Consider the following 27,430-nt stretch of genomic DNA (forward strand, 5'->3'; position numbering starts at 1 on the left):
AAATTTTTCTTCACCAACGTTGTAGTGCGAGAATGGAATAAGCTCCCACCTTCAGTGGTCCAGTGGGACACAATTGACTCCTTTAAAAACAAGCTCGACCGACACTTCATTGAACTTAATATTAACTAGAGTAGAAATGCAACGTTTTGGAGCCATCTGATTAATGTAGAATAACTTAGGTTTAAGGACAGACCACCTAGTCAGGACCATGGGGTCTGTGTGGTCTGATTTTCTTTTGTAAATCTTTCTTTGTAAATCTCTCTCTCTCTCTCTCTCTCTCTCTCTCTCTCTCTCTCTCTCTCACACACATACACAAGACCCACCTCCAGGAGGACAGCCTTCCAACCTTTTACTCCATCAAATCTGTGCGTATTGCTGGTGTATCAGTGGGATATTTTCCATGATCTTACGTCTCTGCCCTTCCCTTCCCTCTCTTCCAATTTGCTCCACAAATCTATTTGTTTATCACATCTAATATAAGGAAATAAATTTCAGCAGATACACGTCATCTACACATAACGCAAATTTCTCTGTATATTTATGCACCTACATCTCAAAATTATCAATTAATTTATGTTTCTTTAGTGCACCATTTAATACTGCATATTTTTATATATATATTATATATAAAAATATGCAATATTAAATGGTGCACTAAAGACACATAAATCAATTGATAATTTCGAGACGTATGCATAAATATACAGAGAAATCTGCGTTATGTGCGTGTAGGTGACATGTATCTGATGAAATGTATTTCTTTATATTAGATGTGGTAAACCAGTGACATCTCAAGTAATGGACGGCTTACTCTTTTGATTTTGCGGCGCCTTGTCATTAAGCCGCGAATTTTGGGAAATCAACCGCTTTGGTGAGAATCGCCAGAACTCCCTTATTTCTGGGGCTACAGAAAAGTTTTTGGTATCAATCGATGGCAAAATGAAAGGGCTATATTTTGTAATTAGCGACCGGCCTCGAAAATCGACTCGAAAGGTTAAAAAATTGAATAAATTCGCAAAAGACAACTCGGAAAAAACCTATTTTTGAGTTCCCAACCTTAAATCCCGCTCATTTTTTGAGAATTTCAAAAAACTTTTTTAACAAATGATTTAGCCCTGCCAATGTGCTTTTCAATATGGTGCATAACATTTCCCTACTCCCAGTAGTTTCATCACTAGAGCTCGAAACCTAAACCGTGTGTGTGTGTGTGTGTGTGTGTGTGTGTGTGTGTGTGTGAGAGAGAGAGAGAGAGAGAGAGAGAGAGAGAGAGAGAGAGAGAGAGAGAGAGGGGAGGAGGTTGGAAGATACCTGGAATCTCAAAACTTGTTATAAAATATTTTCCTAGAGTGTTTTTTTTTTTTAACAGCAAAGGAGACAGTTCAAGGGCGTAAAAAAAAGAAAACATTAATGAAAAAAAAAGCCCGCTACTTACTGCTCCTGAATAGTGTACATAGGAGTGGCCAAAAAGAGAGGTCAATTTCGGGAGGATAGGTGTCCTGATACCCTCCTCTTGAAAGAGTTCACATTGTAGGCAGGAGGAAATACAGATGAAAGAAGATTGTTCCAGAGTTTACCAGCGTGAGGGATGAAAGAGTGAAGGTGCTGGTTAACTCTTGCATAAGGGGTTTGGACAGTATAGGGATGGGCTTGATTAGAAAGTCATGTGAGGCGAGGCCGCGGGAGAGGGGGAGGCATGCAGTTAGCAAGTTCAGAAGAGCAGTCAGCGTGAAAATATCGATAGAAGATAGAGAGGCAACATTGTGACGGAATTTAAGAGGTAGAAGATTATCAGTAAGAAGAGGAGAGCTGATGAGACAAAGAGCCTTAAGACTTCACTCTGTCCAGAAGAGGTGTACGTGTGAGTGGACCCCCCCACACACATGAGATGCATACTTCATACGAGGGCGGACAAGGTCCCTGTAAATGGATAGCAACTGTGCGAGGGAAAAGAACTGGCGGAGGAAGCTGATTTAGTAAGAGATGAGATATGAAGCTTCCAGTTGAGATTTTGAGTTAAGGATAGACCGAGGATGTTTAGTGTTGAAGGTGATAACTGAGTGTTGTCAAAGACTAGGGGATAGTTGTTTGGAAGATTGTGTCGAGTGAAAAGGTGGAGAAACTGTTTTTTTGAGGCGTTGAAGGACATCGGGTTCCTCTTGCCCCAATCGGAAATAATGGTAAGGTATGAGGCTAAGCGTTCTGTTGCCTCCAGCCTTGAATTGTTAAGTTCCTGTAGGGTGGGTCTTCTATTAAAGGAAGTTGAGTAATGCAGAGTGGTCATCGGTGTAAGAATGGATAGGACAGTTCGTTTTGTAAAGAAGATCATCAATGAACAACAGAGAGTGGGAGATAGGACAGAACCCTGTGGGACACCACTGTTAATAGGTTTAGGGGGAAGAACAGTGACCATCTACCACAGCAGAAATAGAACGGTCAGAAAGGAAACTGGAGATAAAGGTACAGAGAGAAGGATAGAAACCGTAGGAGGGTAGTTTGGAGAGCAAAGATTTGTGCCAGACCCTATCAAAAGGAGATCACCAGTAGAACGCCCCTTGCGGAACCCATACTGGCGATCAGATAGAAGGTCAGAAGTGGAAAGGTGCTTTTGAATCTTCCGGTTAAGGATTGATTCAAAATCTATAGATAAACAAGAAAGTATAGCTGTTGGACGGTAGTTTGAGGGATTGGAATGGTCACCCTTCTTAGGCACAGGCTGTATGAAGGCGTACTTCCAGCAGGAAGGAAAGGTAGATGCTGAAAGGCAGAGGCGAAAGAGTCCCTTATGTCTGCTCCCTTGACTAAATCAAGGCCTTTATTATTTTTTTAGCACTTGTCCCCTACCATTGTATCTTTTTAGTTTCCTGGTGCTATTTACACATGTATCCTTAGTTGTATAATCACACTCTGTACTGCCTGGGGGTTGGGATGGCATGCTCCTCCCTTCTCCTTTGTTGTTTTACTTGCAACAATAAACTATTAATCAAATATATATATATATATATATATATATATATATATATATATATATATATATATATATATATTCTTTTTTTATTCATTCATTTATTATTAGGAGCAAAAACACGTACATTTATATATCCATTTGTTATTTGCAATATTATGAAAATTAATGTTGGTTTCACAACCTTATAAACACAAAATAAATAAACAAAACCTGCTGTATCTTAATGGTGAAACATTTCATATTTGCAATAATTTTAGAGTGGTTGAACTGAAAAAAAACTTAAATATTGTATCACGTATATGTACTACCTTAGTCTTCATCGTCTGAATCTGGTAGGTTGCGAGAACACATGTCGCCAGCCTCACCTCATTTCACTGCCACAACCACTTAAGACCATCTTCCTACAGCCCCTTTATCACTATCAACATCACTATCTTAGCACTTCATACTCATGGAAGTGAGGCGTAGTAACCTCACAATCCTTGTCTACCGTAGCCAACAGCGAAAATTCCAAAGCCTTTGGCGTCATTCTATCAGTTGTCCATCACTTTTCACGCATATTTTAAACACTTTTGACATTACAAGACACGTATGCAATGCTTACAAACCTGAAATTTGGCCGCAGTTTGAACGGCGTGTGGGATGTCGCAGCGGCCCGAGGCTCTGGTACAGGGAGTCAGGGACAGGACACGTTACGTTAACATCCGGATTTCCGACCCCGACTTCGAACCACCTTATTAACAAAATACAGCCATAACTTCGATTTATCATTCTTATATATTATAATTTTATTATTCATGCAGCATATACGCCACCGCCTTCCATCCTTGGGGTATATCCCCAACGAAAAAAAAAAAATCCGTGGAATTATCGTATCGTATCGTACGGTTTGGTAAAATTGTCGTACAAAACGTACGATTATTAAAAACACTATCGTACATCGTACCAAGGGTAAAATTATCCTACATGTACGATAATTATCGTACGGTTGGCAACCCTGCCCCTCAGGTGAGATGCAAGCTCCAAACGAGGGCGGACAAGGCCCCTGTATATGGATAGCAATTGTGCGGGGGAGAAGAACTGACGGAGACGATACAGAACGCCCAACCTCGAGGAAGCTGATTTAGTGAGAGAGAAGATGTGAAGTTTCTACTTAAGATTTTGAGTTAAGGATACACCGAGGATATTTAGTACTGAAGAAGGTGACAGATGAGTGTTATCGAAGAATAGGGGATAGGTGTTTGGAAGATTGTGTCGAGTTGATAGGTAGAGAAATTGAGTTTTAGAGGCAATGAAAGACACAAGGTTCCTTCTACCCCGATCGGAAATGATAGCAAGGTCTGAGGTTAAGTGTTCTGCAGCCTTTAGTCTGGAGTCATGTACTTCCTGTTGGGATGCTCTTCTATTGAAAGAAAGTGGACAGGACAGTTTGTTATGGAAAGAATGAAGATCATTGATGAATAACAGAGAGTGGGTGATAGGACATAGCCCTGTGGAACACCACTGTTGATAGGTTTAACCGTTTAGGGGAAAAACAGTGACCGTCAACCACCGCAGAGATTCGAACGGCCGGAAAGGAAACTGGAGATAAAGGAACAAAGAGATGGTCTCTCTCTCTCTCTCTCTCTCTCTCTCTCTCTCTCTCTCTCTCTCTCTCTCTCTCTTTTTTAGGCCATAAGATTTTTCCACTAGGCTTAGGCCGGTGCCACACTATGCCGCGCAGCCGTGTGTGGCGGTGCCGCAGCGACTTCGCAGCATTTTCCGTACCATGTCACATTGTGCGGCGAAGACGCTCTCTTGGGTATGGGGAAGGCGGGAAGGGTAACACTTATCTTCCTTTCTCTGTTTCTCTTCGCCTTCATTTGCTTTTATCTATCTTTCTCCTCCCATTCCTCTTCTTGTTTACTTTTATCTTACCTTCCTATTTCTCCTCATTCATTTTCATCTTCCTTTCTCCCTTCTTCTGTTCGCCTTCCTTTGCTTTTATCTATCTTACTCCTCTCATTCCTTTCTTTATTTATTCTTATCTTAGCTTTCTTTCTTCTCCTCTTTCGTTCTTTTTCAATTCTTTTCCAATCTCCCTTTCTCTTATTCTTTTCTCCCTCTTTTTCTTTTATCTATCTTTCTCTTCCCATTCCTCTTCTTATTTATTCTTATCTTAGCTTTCTTTTCTTCTCTTTCGTTCTCACCTTCCTTTCTTCTCTCCCTTTCTCTTCTTTTCGCCCTTATTTGCTTTTATTTATCTTTCTTCTTCCACGTCAAACATTTTGTCAAGAGTTGTAGCGGGAGAGCGTCGTACGGCGTTGACGGACAGTGTGACCACGTGCCATAGACCTTGCGTACCAGACTGAGGTGGTGGGGAGATAATGTACCAGCTAGCTACTTGGCAACTCGAGGGAAGAGGAATTACACACACACACACACACACACACACACACACATACATATATATATATATATATATATATATATATATATATATATATATATATATATATATATTATTTTTTTCTCATTATTTTTGTTATTCTCTGTTAGAATTGATTGTTACTGTGAAGCACAAATGCGCGCAAAACACACTTACGTACGTTCTTATACAATAATAATATTGAAAGTCAAATAAGACACCGTATCATATACGACCTACATTATGAAAACTATCGTACAATATCCGGAAAGAAATAACTCATATGCTTGCTAAAGCGAACCAGAACGCAGTATACGCGTCCTCGAATATGGTACGAGGCACGCAAGGATGCAGTATACGCGTCTCCGTATTGAAGGGGTATACGTTAAGGACAGAAAAAGGGGAGTGGAGAGGATTTGACCTGACTCTCCAAGAATTCGTGGTGCGTTCGGGGGGCGTTCGGCGGGCACTCGCCGAACGGCCGCCGACTGCGCCAAGAATTCGTGGCGCGGTTGGCGGGCGGCCAAGAATTCGGGGGCATTCGGCGACAAGCCGTCACGAATCAGGTCGTGGCGCGTTCCCCGACCCTAGTCGGATTGGTGACAGGGGTTTTACAAACATATGTTTATCTGTATTTTAGTGTTTAAGTGTCCTTAAGATATATCTTCCCTGTGTGTGTGTGTGGGGGGGGGGGGGTAGGTTCCCATAGGAACACTAAGGACATGCAGGTGAATACATATTTGTTCTCCCTACGATTCTCAGACGCTTAAGTTTACGTTAATTTACATCACATGGTTTAATCGGTTCGGCATCACTCGTACTCTGACAGCAGGAAGCGGTCTAAGAGCTCTTTTAATATGTGACGTATATAGCAGCATCACACACTGCTGTGAATGGTATAGAAGAGTTTAATGCCAAAAAATGAACTGCATGGAACGGGGAGGTAATACAAAAAGAATGCAATGAACGTCTGAACTTTCCCAGAAGCAAGTCAACGTGGTGCAAATATGCGTGTCATGCACCTGCGCATTATTGTCAAGGTCAAGATCAAGATCAAGATCTTCAAGTTTATCAATATTATTTTTTCATTATTTGGGTCCACCATTTACTACAATAAAATGACTGCTTATTAAATTAATGAAGATCAAATGATTATTAGAGAAATGTGTGATTTGTAGTGAACATCCAGCCGAGTAGTTACACGCCATATGTTATCAAAGCCATTATATATATTTTCCAAAAGGAAGGACGAACAGGCTTTCAACAAACACCGAATGACAGCAACGAGACCCACCGTTGAAATGGCTAACGAGGACAGCTATGTCACCTGCCACAAACACTGCTCCAGCCGGCAACGGAGGCAAGACGTACAGCACCGGTACACCGCTGACAGCACAGCACGCACCTTTACACTGCACGTTGCCGCTCTCAACAATGCCGCGCGCCCCGTCCCTGTGCCCCTCGCCCTAACATCCCGTGAATCCCGTCATTCTTAGAACCGGTCCCTTCCGCAGCTTACCACATCTCACTACTTCCAACGTCTGCCCTCATTTATCTTGGAGGAACCGTACTCATAAACACACCGCCGTACTCCTGAGGCTTTTCTGTAACCCTGAATGCTGTGTCAGTGTGGAGGAATGTGCTGCGTGAGGCACCCTGACCCACCTGTTGGCCATTGTTTAATAATTGAACTTGAGAGCATTGCCAAGTTGAACACACACACACACACACACACACATATGTAATGTCCCGGCCGGGGGTCGCTCGGTGGGTGGGGGGGTACTGATTCTCTTTTAATTTTACAAGGTTTACTATGATGAAACTTACAAAACTGAATATTAACACAAGATATGAATGGCCTAACCTTGGATCGAGGGCCTACACGTAGTGTCCTCTCACAAGGTTGTGAGAAAAGCGATTAGTCGATTACAAATTGATTAATTGGGACACCTGGGGGGGGGGGAGTGAGTGTGTGTGTGTGTGTGTGTGTGTGGACGAGACCTTCCGCAAGGGCCCAGCAGACACTCATATTAATTAATAATGCAATGGATATGGATGTGAATATTCATTAGAATATCAACAAGAAGAGGTGGGGACAATAATTTACGTTGTTTTGAGAATAAGGGAGGACAACGAATGGTGCAGCCTTACCTTCCAAGGGCCCATATGCAGCAAATGCAGATGCGGCTTTTTTTTTTTTTTTTTTTTTTTTGTGTGTGTGTGTGTGTAAGGGGGAGGGGGGGGGTGCGGGGCAGGTACCGGTACCAATATACCGGTACTAACGGCACGGTACCGGTACCAGACTGCTCGGTACTGGTACCGATACTGACCAGTCGCTCATGATGTCCATTTCTTCCTCACACGACACTCATGAATGTTTTTTTTTCTTTAGGTTCATGGTACAGAAGAAGCGTCTAACTACCACCAGAGCCATTAAACTACCCTTGTAAATGCCCCAAAGTCTTACGAAAATCGTGTCTTCAGAGTACGGCTCCCACCTATTTGTCAAGGCTTTCGTAAGAGCTTTCGGGCAGTTCCCAGGAGTAGTTTTATAACACTGGTGGTAGTAAATTGACCCTTCTTCTGTACCATGAACCTGAAATATTACTCATAAAAAACAAACCGACCTCCTTTTGGCCTTTGGAAATAGTTGAGGTGAGGGATGCATGGAAGAGTGGAAGACTGCGGATAGTGCATTATGGTGAGCAAAGATTAATCTAACGCCGTTAAAAAGCAAAGTGTGTGAATAATAAGCAGAGGAGAGGTAAAGGTACTAAAGGTACAAACCTACCTCTTGTTTGATTTACATTGTTTTTGATATACGCGACCTCTTCAAGGACACAATACTCGCGTAAATCGAGTTACCTACAAATCTGCACTAATAGAGACATTGAATAAAAGTAACAAACAAATTAACTGAGATGGGAGCTGAAAGATGCTGAACTACTTGTCGACAGGAAATGGGTTATGAGGAATTGTTGTCTTGCATGGATACTTTCATGGAATACCTTGTTGATTATCTTACTTGCCTGGAGGATAAAAATATGAGACAAGATACCATGATATTTTTTGCTGTTGAATTCCACTTGTGATACTTCTTCAATTGTTTATTTCCCAACTGTACCCAAACCGACAGTGATGAGGAAGAGGGTGATTTGTCGACCACCTGTGTCTCAGTTTATGTCTCTTGCAGTTTTTTTTTTTTTTTTACATTGTCATAAATTTCTAATGAGGTGTAAAGTGTGTGGCGTGGCACTGCATTTTCATCTGGTGACGTGCGGGAATTTAAGCGCGAAGGCCAAATCGGTGGAAATTATATACATCACCGCGAAATGAGATCCACCTCTGTCTTCTATTTTGTTCTATTTCTTGTATTGTACCTTTAATGACTTACAGTTATGAAAAGAAATAATGTAACATTTTATGAGGGAGCCCCAAATTACTTCCTACTCCATCCTCTTTCATCATGCTGTTGTATCGTTCTTGCTCTCGTGCTGCTGCATCATACTTGTAATGATTTATGGCTGTGGAAAGAATTAATACAACAAGGAAGGATATCGGTGTTGTTTTAAGGCCCTTAAAATGACTTCCTTCATGTTCTATATACCCAAAATAACCTCATCATTAGGAGCAGTTACTTAATGACTGTGAGACTGCTAGTGCTAGTGTAAACTCAAGATATCACTACCTCAGTTCTGTTTCTAGGGTAGCTATCATTTCTGTTTATCCTTCTGATACCAGTCTTTCTGCTTCCTCTTCGTTACTGCTTTCTTAAACATTTATAAAAAGTTTCACTGTTTCCTGCCAACATATTCATTGATTCTTCCTCTTTTATTCCTCATCAATCACTACAATCTCGTCACTTGGACTTGAAACATCTTGTAATCCTTTTACTGTTTGTCATGCTCATCTTTATCATTCTCTTATGTTTACAATTCTTTCTCTTCTCTACACCATTCTTAAATATCTATCATATGTCAACATTTCCTCCTCTCATTACTTCTTTGCACTCTACACCAAGCCACTCATAGAGAAAAGAAAGGAAACCTCTATGCTTTGATTATGTTTTTATTATGAGATTCTATCAGCATAAACTTACAAACATAAATACAATATGCACTAATTAAAGTGACTACCGAGTGCAACCACCACCCAACAAGTCGTACACATTACGATTGGTGATATTTTATGTAGCAACAAATATGAATGATTAGCAGGTCAGTTTTGAGGATCTATTTCAGGACTTCAGCTCACACATTTAAAGTTCATCTCTCAAGGAAGCATTTTTCAAAATAACCAATCTACCAGCAAACAGTACACAATTAGACTGATGATCTCTAATATAGAAAAAGAAAGGATGATCAGCTGTGAAGCGGAGGGGGTCCATTGGAAGGCTCCTCCTCATGATGCGGATCTCTACTCGAAGATGAGTCCATGTAAAAAAATATAGTTTATTAGTGTATAAATTGCTAATATATAGTTAAAATTACATTATGAAAAAGAGAGGTTTTAAAGCTTGTTCATGCATTTTGCTTAAGAATGCCTCCCTACAGAATAATTGAGGATATCTGCATCCAACATTTTTTTTTCCATGTTTTCCCAAATATTTCTTCACCTTTCTACAACTAGTAATTTTGAATCCTCCTGTCACCTTTCCACCAGTGCTGGTGTTTCCCTCCTTTTACATTTCTTCCCCTTTCCATTGTCTAAATCTGGCCATACCATGATTGATGGCGTGCCCAACACACTGGAAACAACCAGACTACTTAAATATGTCTACACCCCAGTCACAAAATATTCTAGTTTCAGATCATGTTCATTTGTAGAACTACAACATCATCTATAACAACAACTACTACTACAACGGTTACTACTACTACTACTACTACTACTACTATTACTACTCCTCCTCCTCCTCCTACTACTACTACTACTACTACTACCACTGCTGTTGGTGCTGGTGATGGTGGTGGTGGTGGTGGTGGTGGTGCTACTACTACTACTACTACTACTGCTACTACTACTACTATTACTACCACTACTACAAAACAGAGTTCTAAGCCTGTGATTCTGAACCTTCAGGGTGTTTGCAAGAGTGTTTTCAGGGATACTTTTTTTTTTTACGTCTAACGACTATGGTGCCGGTAGGCTTGCTTAAGGGGCCTGGATGGTAGTCGGCCCCAGCCCATATTGGCGCAGGCAAGTGTTTATAGTGGTTTATAGTGAGATAGTTGACAAAAACGTTTCATCATTGAGTAGCTAGCTCTCTTCCTGTGTCATATCTTTGAAGTGCTTTGATTATGATGCTAATAAGATAAAGACAAAAGTTAAAGGCATATGCTATAGCTGAGTGTGGCCTCTGTGCTCATCTCTGTTGCTCACCTGTCTACCTTTGCTTTCTTGATGCCAGCAAGGCCTTTGACAGAGTGAACTACTGGAAGCTGTTTAATAAACTGCTTGTAAGTGGAACTCCTGGGTACATTGTCAAGCTCCTAATGTACTGGTACACTACCCAGGAATTTGCTGTAAAATGGGGGCTTCCACTTCGCTGCCATTTAAGACAGCCAATAATATTCGCCAGGGAGCGATCCTGTCTCCCTACCTGTACAACGTCTACACGGATGATCTCACTGCTGCTCTGCGTGACACAGGCACAGGCTGCCACTTACATGACAGGTGCATCAACCTGCAGAGTTATGCTGATGACATGGTACTTATGGCACCCACAGTGGAGGCTAGGCTCTGCAGGACCTTACTGGAGTGTGTCAGGCGTATGCTGCCATGCACGACATTGTCTATAACACCACCAAGACAAGAGTGCATGGTAGTGCCGCCGCCACACTCCAGGGTGGACTACCAGACATCAGCGTGGCTAAGTGGGAGTGCACTTGCATTTGTGGATAGATTCACATACCTGGGCCATGTCATCAACAGGGAACAGACCAATGATGATGACATCAAGCTCACAGTCATCGGCAACATGCTGCTGAAGAAATTCTCCTTCTGCAGCACGGACATGAAGTTGGAGTTATTCAGGAGCCACTGCTATTCTCTCTACTGCAACTCGCTGTGGTCGCGGTGTAGGGCTGCCTCCATGAACCGTCTTAGGGTCTGTCATAACGACATCCTCAAGCGGCTTCTGAGGCATCTTTGATGGATTAGCTCATCCCTGGCCTTCACCGAGCACGGGATGAACTGTCTGGCTGTTCTGCGTCGCCACGCCATGTACAGTATGAGGAGTAAAGTGGAACAATCTAGGAACTCCATCATCACCTCCGTCAGACAGAGCTCAGCCTATGTATGTGGACCTATGCGGCGGGAGTGGCTGGGCCTTCTGTACGTGTAGATTGTGCATAAGTGTGCCATGCACACGCATATATAATCATTAAGCTGTCTTCTATTTGAGTGTATATGTATCTCAATTTTGTTCTTGTTCGTTTACTTGTCCTGTTCTTTATATAATCTATGCCGATGTGCGAAATAAAATTATTATTATTATTACTGGCCCTTGAGCTTGTGGTGGGTAAGAATTCATTACCTTGGACACAGGCCCAGTGTGACATCTGGTTTACTACAGTTTACTGTTTCCAGGCATCCATTTATTGACCAGCCCAAAAAGGAGGTTGAACAGCTGACTGCCTGAATGGAGATCCAAACCCAGGCATGCAGATTCATAGCTACCCATGCTATCCACTGCACCACAACGGTGTATAATGATGTTACTACTTAACAACTATTTTTTTTTTTAGTTTCATCCTTTTAATATACATTGTAGTACCACTGTACTGTACAATGAGTTTGTCATGATATTAATAATACCATTCTATATTTAATGTCAGATTAACAGCATACCAGCCAACAGTCTGACAACTCAGAATATACTTGGTGGGTAGAAGGTTGAGAACAGCTGTGGTAGAAGAAATCATTGTTTTTGATTTATAGTTAAAAAGATATCAAGAAAATGCAAGAGGTAGCCTGCCCATCATCCTGTGATATAATATTTTCTTTTTCAGCAAACAAGACAGCCCAAGGACAGAGTGGATAGACTCTCCAAAAGCACCCAGCTGGGGGGTACACATTCAGCTGACTGGGCAGAGTTGGCTTCTGTCTGGCTGGCTGCTGGTTCAGTCCCTGGCAATGAAACTTTATTTTCCCCTTTCTGGACTAGATCAAAATTTCGTGTGTATTCCAAACGCTGAGATGGTGCATATTTACTAAGTAGATTTAAGATAGGGAGTGCCCCCTCCCCAGTGGTGACAGCAGTGGGATCCGCTCATGTGGGGCAGGGAGGTGGATGTCCATGTCTTCAGAGGTGTTCATGGTTACGCTACCATAGGGGAGGCGGTGGCTGAATGGATAGCGTAACGGCGCCGCGTTCAGGACGACGCGAGTTCAATCCCCGCCCGGTGCCACCAAGCTGGGATTTTTCAGCCGCCGCCGAGTGGCTTAAAACTACCCACATGCTGTCCAGAAGGCCACCTATCAACCCGGACTCTAGATTCTAGGATTAAAGATGAGCTCCGGGGGGCAGCATGAGCCAATGGAAGATGGCGCCACTATAAACACTCGCCTGCGCCAGAACGGGCTGGGCCGACCATCAGGCCCCACCAGGAAGAAGCCTTGGGCCGACCATCAGGATCCACCGGGAAGAAGCCTACCGGCGCAATAGGCCACGACGTAAAAAAAAAAAAAAAAAAAAAAAAAAAAAAAAAAAAAAATGTAACTAAAGTAAAAGCACAGAAGTTGATCTGAATTGGAGGGGAACACCTTGTAGTGACCTGCCTGATGCGAAAAGCCCACTAAAAACTCTTAGCTGGGGGCATCTCTTTAGCCGAGTGGGCAGAGAGTTGGCTTCCCGTCTGGCTGGCCGCAGCTCATTTCCCAGCATCAGAAACTTATTTTCCCCTTTCCAGACAAGAGCAATTTCTCATGTGTTTTCCAGACACAATTAAAGTGTTATTAAGTAGGTAGATTGAGTTGTGGAGTAAAAGACTTTTGAAAGTGCTTTATTCAATATATAATTCTTAACATGAAGCAAGAAATTTCATTCAAATAAGCAAATATCAGTGTGTCTTTAAGTACCTTTCATGGACATTTGGATGACTACAGCTTTCACCTGGGAAGGTTAGAAGCTAGGGACCAATGTGGTGCTGGATTATAGGAAAATCAGGATATTGGAATAACAATTTTGCAAGTCATCAGTTTTACACTTTGCAATTTATCTTTCCTTGCTGACAATTAGTTTCTGCTACTACTTGCACAAAATTACTTAATTTGATCCTTTTGATTCTTGATATCATAGACAGTCAAAGAGACAGGGTTTTCTTTTGACTCTTGAAATGCCTGAGCAGCTTGGAGGTACGGACACTATTAATTTTTGAAGCCATAATATATGAGTAACAGCCATGAAACAAGTTACTTGCTATTTTAGTGCCCTCATATGTCAATATCTCATTTATATACACTTCACAATATTCTGAAGTACGTACTAAAGACATAGAGCTGTCTTAAGTATACACTTGATGCATGATAAATGTTTATCAATTTTCCTGTGCAGGCTTTGTCAGGCGGCCACTAAACAGAATTAATCCTGACTGAACATCTTTGATGAAAAAGATAAATGGATGATCAACAACAAATTGCGGAGGACTGTCAATTATAGCACACATTAGCTCTATGGTGATACCTGTTGAAAAAAAAGTGGTATATTAAAATAAAGGCATCACAGCTTAACAAATAATTTTTTTATAAAGCCCCAACACTGCTGTCTCAAACATGCACTTGATGCACGATAAAGGCTTATCAGTTTCCCTGTGAAGGCACTGTCAGGCGGCCACTAAACAGAATTAATCCTGATCGAATATCTTTGATGAAAAAAAGAAATGGATGATCAGCAACAAACTGCAGAGGTCTTGAAATCATAACACTCGTTATCATGAAGGAGATGATAGCTGTTGAGGAAAAGCGGTGTATTAAAAATTCACCATAACTTAACTATGTAAGTTTCTTTGGCCAAACTCAAAACCATTTTAGAAAAAATTATTCCATGAAGAAATTTCCAGTTTTATATCTTCCAGCACAGCAGATGGTAAATATCACTCAAAGAAAATGCCTGATCATCCTCACTAGAAGTGCATCAAGCATGAACATGTATGAAAAAGTTAACCACCATGTAAGTTATGCTCTTATGGCATCAACTTTTTATATAACAGATACCTACAGCAATAAAACAATCTATATCAGATTTTTTTATACACCACTAAATGGTAACCTCAGAACTCAAGGGTTATAAATTAAAGAAAGATTTAAAAAAAGTCTTGGATTAAAATATAGCAGAATGAGCACACTGATGAATGACAGGCTCAAGGCCCAATGCTACAATGAGTGCCACAGCCATATTTTTTTATTTATCTCTTTATTTATTTAAAAGTTCAGCTTTTTGCATTGCTAGGCTTTTTTTATATGGCCTACTGGATGGCCCCAGCCTGTTCGTGATGCAGGTACCATCTTGTTTGGCTCATGTTGCCCCCTGGAACTCATCTTTGCTCCACTGTACAGAGTTTCACTAGAGTCCAGGTTGAGTGGTGGTCTTAACCCGGCAGTGTCGGCGGACCCATTTTTGGGCTCCCAAGAGTCAGTTCGCTGAAACGGTGGACCCTGTATGGGGCTCTGCTCAAAACGGCTAATTCAAGCTAATTGTAGACGGTGGCGGCATAGAGCAACCCACCATGCATGCCCTGGGTCATTGCGGTGGGTGATTGATCTTGAGGTGGGCTTATTTGTCATAGGTGGTGCTGTAAGGTCATGGCAGGCTGAATTAGCTATCCATACAGTAATCACTTGTCAAATTCTCTAAAGTAGACAACAAGTGACTCTTGGCTAGATGCCACGTGTCACGAGACTATTTATTTTGTAACAAACACCACCCAAAAAGAATGGAGTTTGAGTATAAATAAATATTTTTAACGGCTTTATGGTTATGAGAGGAGTACTCTGATATACGTTCCATGCTCTTTTCTTAGTCTCAAAATGCAGTGTAATGTTGCCGTTTCTCGGCCACTTCTCGGCTTTCCCATAGCCGAAGCCCACGGGTTAAGGACAGCATGTAGATAGCCAATCGGTGATGACTGAAAATTGTCAGCTTGTAGCGGCGGGCGGGACTTGAACCTGGGTCCTCCAGGACGCTGCACCCGCACAATGACCACTCATTCATTTAGACAGAATAAGGGCACAAAGATTTACCCAATATATGATGTTGAAAACTCAACATTCTAATGTGAACAAACTGACAGGCAGGTGCTATAGTTATCAACATTCTAATGTGAACAAACTGACAGGCAGGTGCTATAGTTTATTTTTTAATAATACAGTGTTTCTTTGGAAGTCATTTTAACATCAAGTAATGGTAAAGTGCTGCATGTAAATTGGACAAATATAATCAGAGCAAATCAAGCAATCATGCAATAGTTGAGCAGCATTTGAAAGCTGTGATAAGCTACCAACTAATCATAATGAGGTGTTATGGATGGCTGTTGTTCCACATGAATCAAACCCACCAGTGTTACTTATACTAAAGGCACTGTATGCACAAAGCGGCTCCCCAGTACATCCAATACTAATGAGGAAATCTTTATTTTCCAACTTCACAGCATAAAGGTAAAATTTGCATCTAAGTATATCTTATATTGACCAGCACCCCAATAAGGAATATATCATGTTCCTAAATTTTACATTAGTCTGCAGTTTCAAAAGTTTACTTTTCGTTACTGACACGAATGTTTAATATGCGTGATTGTAATACACTATTGTACATAAACTTTGTCATATATAGTTTGTACAGGCATGTGCATAACACAATATTAGATCAGAGACTTTTTTGGAATCTTGTTATATTTAATAATACAAATAAAAAATCACAAATGAATTACAAGACTATTCTTTACAGATAACCCATCAAGATAAATATTTTTCTTTCCTCCCAAGACAATTTGAATGAAGCAAAATAGGTTATAACATCTCCAAGACTAAATATATGTTGAAAGACTAAACTCTGACAACTGAGGGTCAATCTTTCCACAATTTCACATCGTCACAGGGAAGGAAGGAAGCCCAAATAGAGCTTCTGGTATAATACTGTTATGTGGACAGCTAATTGTATTATGGCCTAAGAAGCCTGCCAGCAAAAAGTACCAGACCAGAGTGTTGATCACGGATGTAGAACATAAACGGACGGTCAGCAATGAAAGGAGGAATGGGGCGGATATGCATTCTAGTTTGTACCACAACACCTGAAGAAAATAAAGACAGAAGTAAGATACTGCCCAAACCACAATATTACAGATGGCTTTTCTAAGTATTGTTAGTGAAAACTAAACATGCAACCTTGTTAAAATACATTGTAAATAGTTTTCTAACTCAATTTTCACATTATACTATATTTAAATATTTAATTGAATTGATGTGAAATCATATGTCCATGAGGCAAAAATTTACACCTGACGTGTTTGAAAATTCAGGATTACCTTTTCTCTGCAATTACCAATACCAATCACATGAAACAGGTTTCTCAATAAAAGTTCTCTACTTCTACTTTGATTTCTTGATACAAACCCCAACATGCACCCAGTTTGAAACACTTCAGACTAAGCCCAGCCAATGTGAGTCATAAGCATGCAGTTAGTAAGGCTTAACCAAGAAGAATTTCATAAATCATTACCCACTGGTTTGCGTGATTAAGAAAATCCCTTCTGAAATATCATTTGCCCAAAAAATCTTCTTCAAAAATTATGTGTAGCAATAAACTAAATTATTTAACATTAATTTAGGCTTTATCTACTCTATGAGACTGTGGTAAAGTAAGGTTTCTACTGGTCTATTTCTTTTATAATTGTGGCATGCCTTTATTATAGCTATTTCCTTTGTAAGTCATTTAATAATCAAGCAAAAACACACGACCCACAAACAGGACATAGAAGAGCCACTCTAAGTAACCCAGCCTTAATCAAATCAAACAGTGTTAAATAAACAAGTGTGAAATAACTCTAACAATAGGAAAGGTTATTATTGTTGTGGCATACTGAAAAATTTCAGGTTTCTCTCGACATGTTTGCATTTCTTTAAATTTGTGCTGCATGTATACTTGGGAGGCTGCGTTCACAGTAGCAGTAACTACGTGTATTTGTTCTCCATAATGTGCTGTGTCCTGTCTGCCACCCAGCTGAGCAGTGGCTGATTTGTGATTGGGTGGTGTGCTGCTGTTATTTTTTTCTCCCTCCTAACCAGTGATTGTAAAGACTGGCTGGCATGCTGCTGTATGGGATTTTTTCCTCAACACCTGTATTGTAAGGGTTGGCTCACCCTGGTCCCCCATTATCTCACTCGCAAGCCTTGGAACAATCATCACACCAACACTTCAAGAACTGCTTTAAAGTGAGTCAAGAGTACAAGACCTCGAGGGCTGTCACCAATGTGGTTACCAAGTCTGGTATGCCCGATTGTCTGTTTTATTTGGTGGTGACTCAGTGATAGAATGCATACATCGGTGAAAAAAACGCCTGGTCTGTGTCTCAGCACACTATACGTAGTTCAGTTCTACAGTGGTTCATGCTAGAATGGAGGTTAGGTTAGGTTAGATATGTACGTGCACACATATATCTAATATAACCAAGACCAAGCATGTAATCCATCATCATATCTCTTGTAGCAATGACCATTTTATGGCCAATCCAGGGATTATCCAGTGCCTCCTTACTGTCCCATCTCTCTCTCTCTCTCTCTCTCTCTCTCTCTCTCTCTCTCTCTCTCTCTCTCTCTCTCTCTCTCTCTCTCTCTCTCTCATTATTTGTATTAAGGAAACAAAGGTAATTTTTGGTAAGTTGGCAGGACAAAAGATGAAGAGTCAGGAGCAAAACACTTAAAGAGTTGAGGGATCCACATATATAAGACTGTATTGCCCTGAAAAATCATTTCAAGTTACTGGTCCATAGGTGAGTGAGTTCTCTCCCATCTGCTTCCAGAGGGTTCTGAATAATGGCACTCTAGGGACAACACTAGCCAGCAGGCAGTGACTGAGAGCAAGGAGACAAATGGTGGTCTTTATTCCTAGAGCAATATAAGTCACAACTGGGAATCTGGGAATGTCTTTGCATTTCCTAATCCATGCTGTGTCTCATCTGACAGCCTGCTTTCTAACTGACTGCCTGAATCAAACTGAGTTTCCTGACCTACTCTCACTCACGGGTTGGCCCTTCTGTCTCAAAGGTTCTCATGAGTTCCACCAGTAGAGGGTGGACAAGCCTACAATCAAGCACTGGATAGACAGATCATATGAGAACTTCCCAGAGCTAAAACAATGCAGCTACAGGTAACTATGTTTATAATTTTTCCTCACATAACTGAAATTTAAGACATATACTAGGCTTGGTACATCAGTGTTAATTTGCTCATACACCCACATCCACATCCACATAATTGCCATAGTTAATATACAACTGTGCATATAGACAATTGCATAACTTAACTGGATCACACATTCCCCCTTAGACACACATACACATATCACCATGAATCTCACTGAGTAGGTGCCCAGATGTGAGGGTGATGGGAGACGCTAATTTAAATGTTACATACTTTCCGTCAGTCATGCGTGACACCCCATCCTCCCCCATTTTATATAATTTGCAGCATATCAAGGCAGATCCGCTAGCTTAATATATTAGCCCTCTAATTTCATACTATCAGTTCAGTTTCTTGTCTACAATAATACAATCTCATACATAAAGCCATGTCCTCATATCAAACATGTTTCTATATAATCAATACTAGATGCTGGAATCCCAATGCTCGACAGGGAGTTTCCTTCCCCCACCCTCACCTCTTCAGTTTCCTTGCCCAGCAGCCTCCTCCTCCTCCTCTTTCTCACCCATCTTCCTTACCCCAGCAACAAGCCTCATGCCCTCTCAACTCTTACTGCCATTATGCTCATCTCAGAAATATCAATCAAACATAGAGACTTAATCAATGTATAAAAACTTACTCTCTTTCTCTAACAGATACCAGCACAGCTTAGAGTTCTGTATGTGCCTGAATCCTCCCCCAAGCACAGAGATGTCCATATAAAAAATCCCCACAAAAAATTATCTTGGCTATTATGGTAGCTAATGAGTTTGCAGTTAGTAATTTTCTTGCCATATAAAGCCAAACACGCAGTGTGGCCGTCCAGTCTTCAAAGCCACCTCTCTCTTCACTGAGGGAGGCTGTGCTGCCATGTAAAAGTTCTGAAGCTACCATGAATACTGAGTCATGATACTTGAGTGACTTAATGTTTGTGTGATCAACAATGAAATCAATTTTCCTGCCCCCTTTTTTCAACACAAACACTTCCTTCACTTTTATGCTGCTCCCACTCTCTGTCATGAACACCAACAGCCAAGCCAGGTCCAGACTGCACAGCGTGATATTTTTACTAAGTATATAAAGGCAAAGTTGGGTGCAGGTGCTATAACTGTGCAAGACTGTGGTGATCGTCTCCAAACCATCGGCCTTTTGAGCCTGTGGTGGATAAGAACTCATTACCGTGGGACATGGGTCAATGTGAAGTCTGGGATTGACACAATTTACCTTACCCAGGTATCCATTTATCAACCAACCTGAAAGGGAGGGTGGACAGCTGGGTGAGCTGCACGCCGACTGCCTTGGCAGGGATTCGAGCCCGGGCCCGGGGAGTCTTAGCCAGGTACTCAAACCACTGCTCCATGGAGGCACCAAGCTTATATCTTTTTTATCCAATGAACTGAATGTGTAGCTACATAATGTATGAAGGTAATTTCATTCATAGGGATGTACAACATCATGTTTCGGCTGCCGAATCATCGGCAGGGGTTGAAAGAGTTATTTCAACTTAGGATTTTGTGCACCCAAAGATCAGGAACTGCTTGCCTATAAGAAAAGGCATCAAAGCTGGTGACTGGTCAAAGAGATTTAAAAAAAGCATGGTTTCACAATTTTTTTCTACAGGATGAGAAGCATGTCTTTATTTTTTATAATGTATTTTCCAATTTGATCTAAAAAACATTTTACTAAAGTCACCTGTATCGTGAATAGTATTTACAGCTTGAGTTTCAACAGGCAATTGAGGGGTAAGCGTTGGTGGACTGCCAGCCCACCATCACTTCTCGCCTCCTGCCATCCTTCAGCCTGGCTGGGTAGGGCCAGTGTGTGAGGACAGCAAGGGGTAGGGGAGGGCAGGAAGCATGGGAACAATGTAAACAAACAGCTGCTCTACCTGCGGCAGGATATTTGAAATGTCAACTTTTTACCTAACCAAGTATTACTTATCGTATTGCCCGCCATATAAGATGCACCGGAGTATAAGACGCACCTATAATTTGGCAAGATATATTTAAAAAAAATTAAAAAACTCAACATTTTCCCTGAACACCCTGGTATGTATATGCAGTATTATATTTGGCCACCCTACTTACAATTATGACTATGATACTGTATGTTGCTTTGTGCCCTTCTCTGTGTTCAAAGCGTTCCACTGTTGGTTGAAGAATTACAGTGCTCTTACCCCTAACAGCTGTGACTTTGAAATGGTAAACAAAAGGATTGGTTGGTAGATTCACTCACTGGACATTGTGCATGTGGTAACTTCCACCGAGCTACTGAGGGAACTAATCACACGGGATGCTACATTCGATGGCCAATCTTGGTCTTGATCTTGACTTTCAGGGACTGAATACCTACTTTCAAGTATAAATAGATGTTGATTAATTTCTGTCAACCATACACTTTAGTCATCCACAGATATCCATTCCTTTGAACATGTATCACAGAGAACGTCAGCTGACCAGGCCGCTGCACAGCAAAAATAGTTCCAGACTAATTCGCCCAAGTCAGCTCCATGATCGCTGAGTAATCATGTCGGGCAGCACCCTGCTCCACCAAAATTGTTCCCATGTAACAGCAGCTTTAACCACCATCGCCAAGGTACCTGGCACACTGGTGACTGGTGCACCGCGGCAGTGTTGTGTTTTGTGTTCATGCATCGCATTGGCTCCAACGCGTAGTGTGTTTTCTTCTTGTAACCTGTATGCTTTTATTGCTTCACATGTCCTCCTCCTCTCTTCTGCTTATTCACACTTTCCTTTTCTATTGCATCACACTATTCATTGTTTAAATCAATCAAAATTTGTACCACCGCACCGGTGTATACTATGCCGAGTTTTTTGGCATTTTCTGGGTGAAAAAGTACGCGTTACACTGCACAAAATACTGTATATTTCATTCTCGACACATCTGGGAACTATTGTGTCAGACGGAGGTGTTTTGGGTGCTGGTTTCGTACGAGTAACGATAACCATTATGCCTACCAAAACCTTACCATCGAGGTATAAGATGCAGGGTGAATTTTGTAATCTTCTTTTTTGAAAAAAAGTGTATCTTATACGGCGGGATATACGGTATGTTATTAGCCTGGTAGTAAGTGTGAGTAGTCATAATTCACCAACACTCTAACTTTGGGACAGCCAATCAGGAGTTGGCCGCACGTGACGTCACTGCAGAGGGTGGGGCTAGCCTCCGCAGGAGAAAAATATTTAAACGTTTCAAAAATATGCGTCCCGACAAGCTAGCACTAGCATCAATCCACGTGTGTCCGTCGTTGTGACAATGTTCACAGCCACAGCTACTTTATCGTCCTTTGTCCTACTCATTGGCATGGCTCCTAAGTGCCTTTGTGATCTTCCAAGTGGAGAGAAGAAAGCTAAAAGTGACGGTGATGACGATGCGGCGGCCATTACGTGTTAAGTCTGGCTGAGATGGAACCACGCATCAACCAGGTTTTTTTCATATTTATTCATTCAACAAAAGTTTTTTTGTTTCAGTATTAAGTTGTTTCTATTACCAAAAGAATTTATATCTAAGAAATATTTCAATTAAGTTGCTCAGAACATATAAGTGGTTGGTGGGATGGGAAAAAAATAAACAGGAGGTTACATAACATGACAAAAATCAGTATCGATGGTTTTAGGTATTGACTGGTATTTCAGGAACCTAGCCCCCATCAATAATAATGGAGCACTGTAGTTTCCTTCCTCCCTTTCTCTTTGTTTGGATAAGTAAGGTCACCTCTGTGACTCCAACTTCTTTCATTCTTTGTCTTTCCTTGCCAAAATTTTGACCATTTAGCCATGTAGTGCTGAAACCACCGAGTTGATAGACCAAATTATTGCACAATTTCAATGTGTTATCATGTACTGTACACTGTTTTAGATTACCGAACGAATGCAGGACATGTTGCACGAGTCCTAACTCTGCTGCTAACTCTTAACATACCATTATAACTATTATTATTTCCTGAAAGTCCTCCATGCTGTGCACAGAAAAACTGGGTCATCTTGTAAGCGTGAAGCAAAGTGTAATCATGCAAATCAGTGCACTGTACACATTCCAAGCAAATGCATAATAGACATTTGAAAGAAAATACAGCAACACAGAAATATATCAAGCATGAATGAAAAATAAAAGAACATGAAAACAAAAACATACCTGTTGCTGCAGCAGCTTCACTGCCTTCCTCATTTACTTCCAGGAAGGCTTTGTGGACCACATTGGAGACAAACAGGTCTTTCTTGCCTGATATTCCAGAAAGGTCAGCTGACTCCTCATCAAAAAGATCTTTCATTCCCATCTGTGGAGAGGAAGGTGTTCAAATGCAATATATTTCTACACAAATGATTATGTCACATGGATGACCCCATAACATACTCCTTCAGCAATAGTGATCCAGGCTGCAATTATTGCTCAGATTGATGCAGCTTTTATTGTAACAATTTATTTCAAGAACTGCATGGAAAGAAAACGAAAACAGCAAGGCAATGAGTGGATGATAAACTGCAGTGGATAATGCTTGTGAGGAAGAATGACTGGCTAGAGAGACTGAATCCTTTTTCCTTCTTTAAAATAACAATCTGCCTCTGATCCTGATGCAGTGTCATAATGCTGAAATCTTACTTAATTTGGGTCAAGTATACAGAATGTGTGAGCGTGCCGTGTGGCCGATAAATGAGCCATCTCTCCTCCTCTGAGTTGGGTGCTTTTATTCCTCACTTTCATGTTGCTCTTCAACAATATTTGCTCCATTTATATACATCATTAATAATATTTATAGGTATTATTTAATCATGGCCCATCTCAGCAAATCTATATAATTATAAAGAATTTAAGAAGTGCACTCATGGCAATATATCGCCTCTGTGGTCAAGTGGTCAGTATGCCTGGCTGCTACTCCATGGGCCCAGGTTCGAATCCCAGCCCAGGTAGTTGGTGTATAGCTCACCCTACTGGTCATCCACCCTTTTGGGCTGGTTGATAAATGGGTACCTGGGTAAACCTGGGGAAGGTAAGCTGTGGCAACCCAGGATTTTACATTGGCCTGTGCCCTTGCCCACCACAGGTTCAAAGGGTCAATGGATTGATGAGCACTGTAATCATATGTAATGTATATACTATAATGTATGCACCAACCTTTACCTTTACCTTTACTCATGACAAGAACAAAGGATAGGAAAGAGTGAAGATCAATCAAGTTGGGTCAAGAAAGCTGCCGCAATAATAAGAAATGGAAAACCATGTGTGAGTGTTAAGAGTGGGAGCAGTACTATTGCAAGCCTTTCCTTCCCTTCGCTGCCATCAAAGTGAGAAAAAAATAGTGTTGAAAAATCCTGATGTTGCAGAACCTTACCAATACTATTATTTCCACATTGATCTTGGCCTCTGTTAAGAAAATGCTAGACATCTGGTGCAAATGTTTACCCTATACCTATTATAATAGAGCAGTGATGGTAAACTGATGATGTGTTATCTATTAATCTTTTCCTATTGATATCAAATTTTCACTCCTAACATTGTTTGATAAAAAGCTACAATTAACACTCAGTACTCACACAGCCAAGGCAGTAAGGCACAGCCATCATGCTTATACTGCTTCAAGGTAGTGAGAAATCCAACTGAGTGATGTAAATTAAGAAGACTATGAACAGAGCCTAAAAATAAGGTGCTAAAAAAAAAATCCACATATGAAAGCAATTTTAGCTGCTCTGTACAAAGGCAGTTCAGTTAAGTTATCTTCATCTGTTGAAAAGTTAAAGAGGATTTTCTGTATTCGAAACTTTTTGGAATATTTTTCTTGATTCAACTTTTGGTACTTGACCTCATGGTTCACTTGTTATTGCATACTTCCAAGATATTGTTGAGTGTGCAGTGTGGCCCATTTCAATGGGAAATCTTTCTCTCTCTTTTACATACTTCTGTTTTTACTTTCACACTGCTCTTAATTTGTATTTGTTTAATTTCTACACATCATTAATGTCTTTAGTCCTAATTATATAGTAGCTCTAACTTACCTCTTGGAGCTTGTCACTCAAGTCAAGTGTTTCTTCCAGCTTAAATCTGGGAATAGTGACCTCAACTTTAGCTTTGCGCAATTTTTTATCAAGTTCACTGAGATCTGTTGTGGCCAACTTGGCTTCAACTCCTGCCAGGCCATCACGTTCATCAGGCAGCACAAACACCATGCTCAGCCTGGAACCCTGCAATTTGGAATGACATGGTTAAGGTGAACTTTACTGTTACCTTAGTACTATTATCTTACAGTAATGCCAAACTTAAAGACACTTTACTATTACAGTACTGTCTCCAAGATTGTGAGTTTCAAGTTTGCGATTCACCGAGTTTGTGATAGGGACCCCAAAAATTATATTTTTATTGAAAACTGAAATTGCAATATGACCCGAAAGGAAAAGGAAAAGGCTGCTGAAACTGGGTTTTTTCACACCTAAATGTGGTCCTTGATTCTCATTCTCGCTCTTACCCACCCGTTTTTTTGTTTTAAGTTTAGATGGTAATGAGGTTCTCACAGGGAGGGTTCAGATACAGAAGTGATTACTGCATTTTGTTTTTGTTTTGCCTGGCTGTAAACAGAGCACCAATAAACTTTTCAAAACAAGAAACATTTCAATGCCAACCATAATTCACAGACATCCACATGTAAAGCCTCTAATCATTATCCAACATGAACATAATCATCACTTGTCAGATCATGGCCAAGGTCTCACCTGTGTCTGCATTACTCAGATCCTGCCATAATCCTAGTCATATTGAAATTACTACCAAATAAGTACACTGACCTTGTAATCCATTGCCAGGGCAGTGGCTCCAAGGTCTCGGAAATGGAAGAGGCGGAATTTCTCCTTCATGTGCATCATGGGCACTTTAACACTGTCAGTGCTTGAGGTCCAAAAGTCTTCGTCCCTTGTTGCTTCCTTTTTAAACTGATTAGCCCAGAAGCCTTTGAAGTAGATGGCATTCACAAGCACCATCCTTGTGAGAGAATTCAGCATACCTGAAATTTACAATATTATTATTTTCACCAAGAATCCCATTTTCAACGGCAAGTTACGCTAGTGCTCGCTGCAAGCGTTTAGCAACGAAAGGGTTAAGAAAAATGATCCTCGCTGCTACCGGGTTAATGTTAGCAAACATGAAGAATGGGAAAATAAAATGGTCTGGACATACAGGTGGAAAAGAGGACAACAAATGAACCAAAACGGTAGACTGGGATGTAAGGGGTATATAACGATCCAGGGGAAGGCCATTCACCAGGGTGCTGAAATAAGCAGTACCTATATGGAATGTTTACATTAAATTGTTAAAACAACACTAAAGTTACAAGACAAATTAATGGAAATGTTTGGGAGCCGTCCATGTCCTGTGGTGGAATGTTCAAGCTAATGATGATTAAGATAATGATGACAGTAATGATATTTACCAGCGGGGATGAGATCCTTAATGCGGGAGTTGGTCTCCTTTTCAACCGCTGTATTGATCTCTTGCCGGACTTCCTCACTCTTGCCAAAATCAACCGTTTTGGAGGAGCTCAGATACTTTTCCCTCAGAATATTATCAAACTCACTCAGCACTGCCAAGTGGCCTGAGACATAGGCCATGTTTGATGTGCGAAGCTCGTATTCAGCCACTTCAGCCTAGGCAAAGGAAAAATATGATACAAACATATCCGCCTTACATACAAAGCTGTGCTACTGATACAACATAGAGATGAAATTAAGCAATCAGGCCACTGAACAGGCTTCTTTGGATATTTTTTAGTGAAACGAGGTGAAAAAGGAAAATATTATAGTATCAATAATTTTTTCTGAAGAAAACAAAAATGTTAATTATTAAGTAATTTATATTGTAAAGCAAAAGCTTCCATTGGTATTTTGGAGATGTGAAAAAGAGTGTTGGGCTGAGTTGACATTAAGAACCTGATGTAAGAGCCCTTCAGAAGAAGGAGAAATAGCAAATTAGGACAAATTAGGAGTTGATTAACATAAAACCTGATATAAGAGGCCTTCAGAAGGACATTGTGAACTGAGAGCATAGGCAGATAATTTTCAGTTGCATTTACATCTTTCACTGAAGTTCCCTGAGGAAGAGAGGCATCAGACAAAAACGAAAGGGGGCAAAATTTTCAGACTCAACCGTTTCCTTGAATGACATGGCATTCTGTAAAAACTGCATTTATAGCTAAAATAATTAATGAATAGAATCAAACCTCATTTTCTATCTCTAATGCTATATAATGTAATTATTACTGAGATAAACAAGACATCTACTACTATCACATATCATTTCCTTCATTATGTGGAGTGCACAAGTACCCTTTCCAATCCCACTGCATGGTGTGCCAAAAATTACCAAAAATGGGCCTTTTTTCATGCTTATAGTATTGAAAACTTAGAGATAAACATTTAGGGTATCATCTGGTAAAAATATTAAAAATATATTTATCTTCTCTTTGCATAGCAACATGCATAAGGTTGCACAAGTGAGTGAGGAAGGACAGTGATGCATGGGGGCTGGCAGAACAGGCTGTGGAGGAGGGTCGGGGGATATGATATCACGCTATTTTGTTGTCCTACAATGGACCCTCAATATAGTGCATTCCTTTTTAAGGATTTCCTTATAACACAAAAAATAAATTTAGGACATAGGTT

The 27,430-nt window shown here is 40.7% G+C and overlaps 2 protein-coding genes across 15 annotated transcripts in view; both read right to left on the reverse strand.

Moving 5' to 3' along the window:
• The window catches only part of LOC126980981 (leukocyte elastase inhibitor-like), a 26,982-nt gene extending 20,068 nt beyond the window's left edge, over positions 1–6,914 (reverse strand). The window contains exon 1 of one of the 6 annotated variants that reach the window (XM_050831512.1): positions 6,892–6,914. The gene's annotated coding sequence lies outside the window, so the exon portion shown is untranslated. The other 5 variants (XM_050831508.1, XM_050831509.1, XM_050831507.1 and 2 more) reach the window with 5 other exon arrangements.
• Positions 1–27,430, reverse strand: part of LOC126980982 (leukocyte elastase inhibitor-like) — a 66,299-nt gene that overhangs the window by 20,726 nt on the left and 18,143 nt on the right. For 5 of the 9 annotated variants that reach the window (XM_050831514.1, XM_050831515.1, XM_050831520.1 and 2 more), the window contains exons 4-8: positions 26,203–26,416; positions 25,562–25,776; positions 24,779–24,964; positions 22,923–23,064; positions 9,427–9,788 (exon numbers count right to left, since the gene is read on the reverse strand). In XM_050831514.1, the coding sequence (XP_050687471.1) occupies positions 9,631–9,788; positions 22,923–23,064; positions 24,779–24,964; positions 25,562–25,776; positions 26,203–26,416 (915 nt within the window). In that variant the 3' untranslated portion in view covers positions 9,427–9,630. Of the gene's footprint in view, positions 1–9,426; positions 9,789–13,362; positions 14,059–14,080; positions 14,324–15,710; positions 16,661–22,922; positions 23,065–24,778; positions 24,965–25,561; positions 25,777–26,202; positions 26,417–27,430 lie in introns of those variants that run through there. The other 4 variants (XR_007733692.1, XM_050831517.1, XM_050831516.1 and 1 more) reach the window with 4 other exon arrangements.

Source organism: Eriocheir sinensis, chromosome 46 (genome assembly GCF_024679095.1).
Source record: "Eriocheir sinensis breed Jianghai 21 chromosome 46, ASM2467909v1, whole genome shotgun sequence".
Taxonomy (NCBI): domain Eukaryota; kingdom Metazoa; phylum Arthropoda; class Malacostraca; order Decapoda; family Varunidae; genus Eriocheir; species Eriocheir sinensis.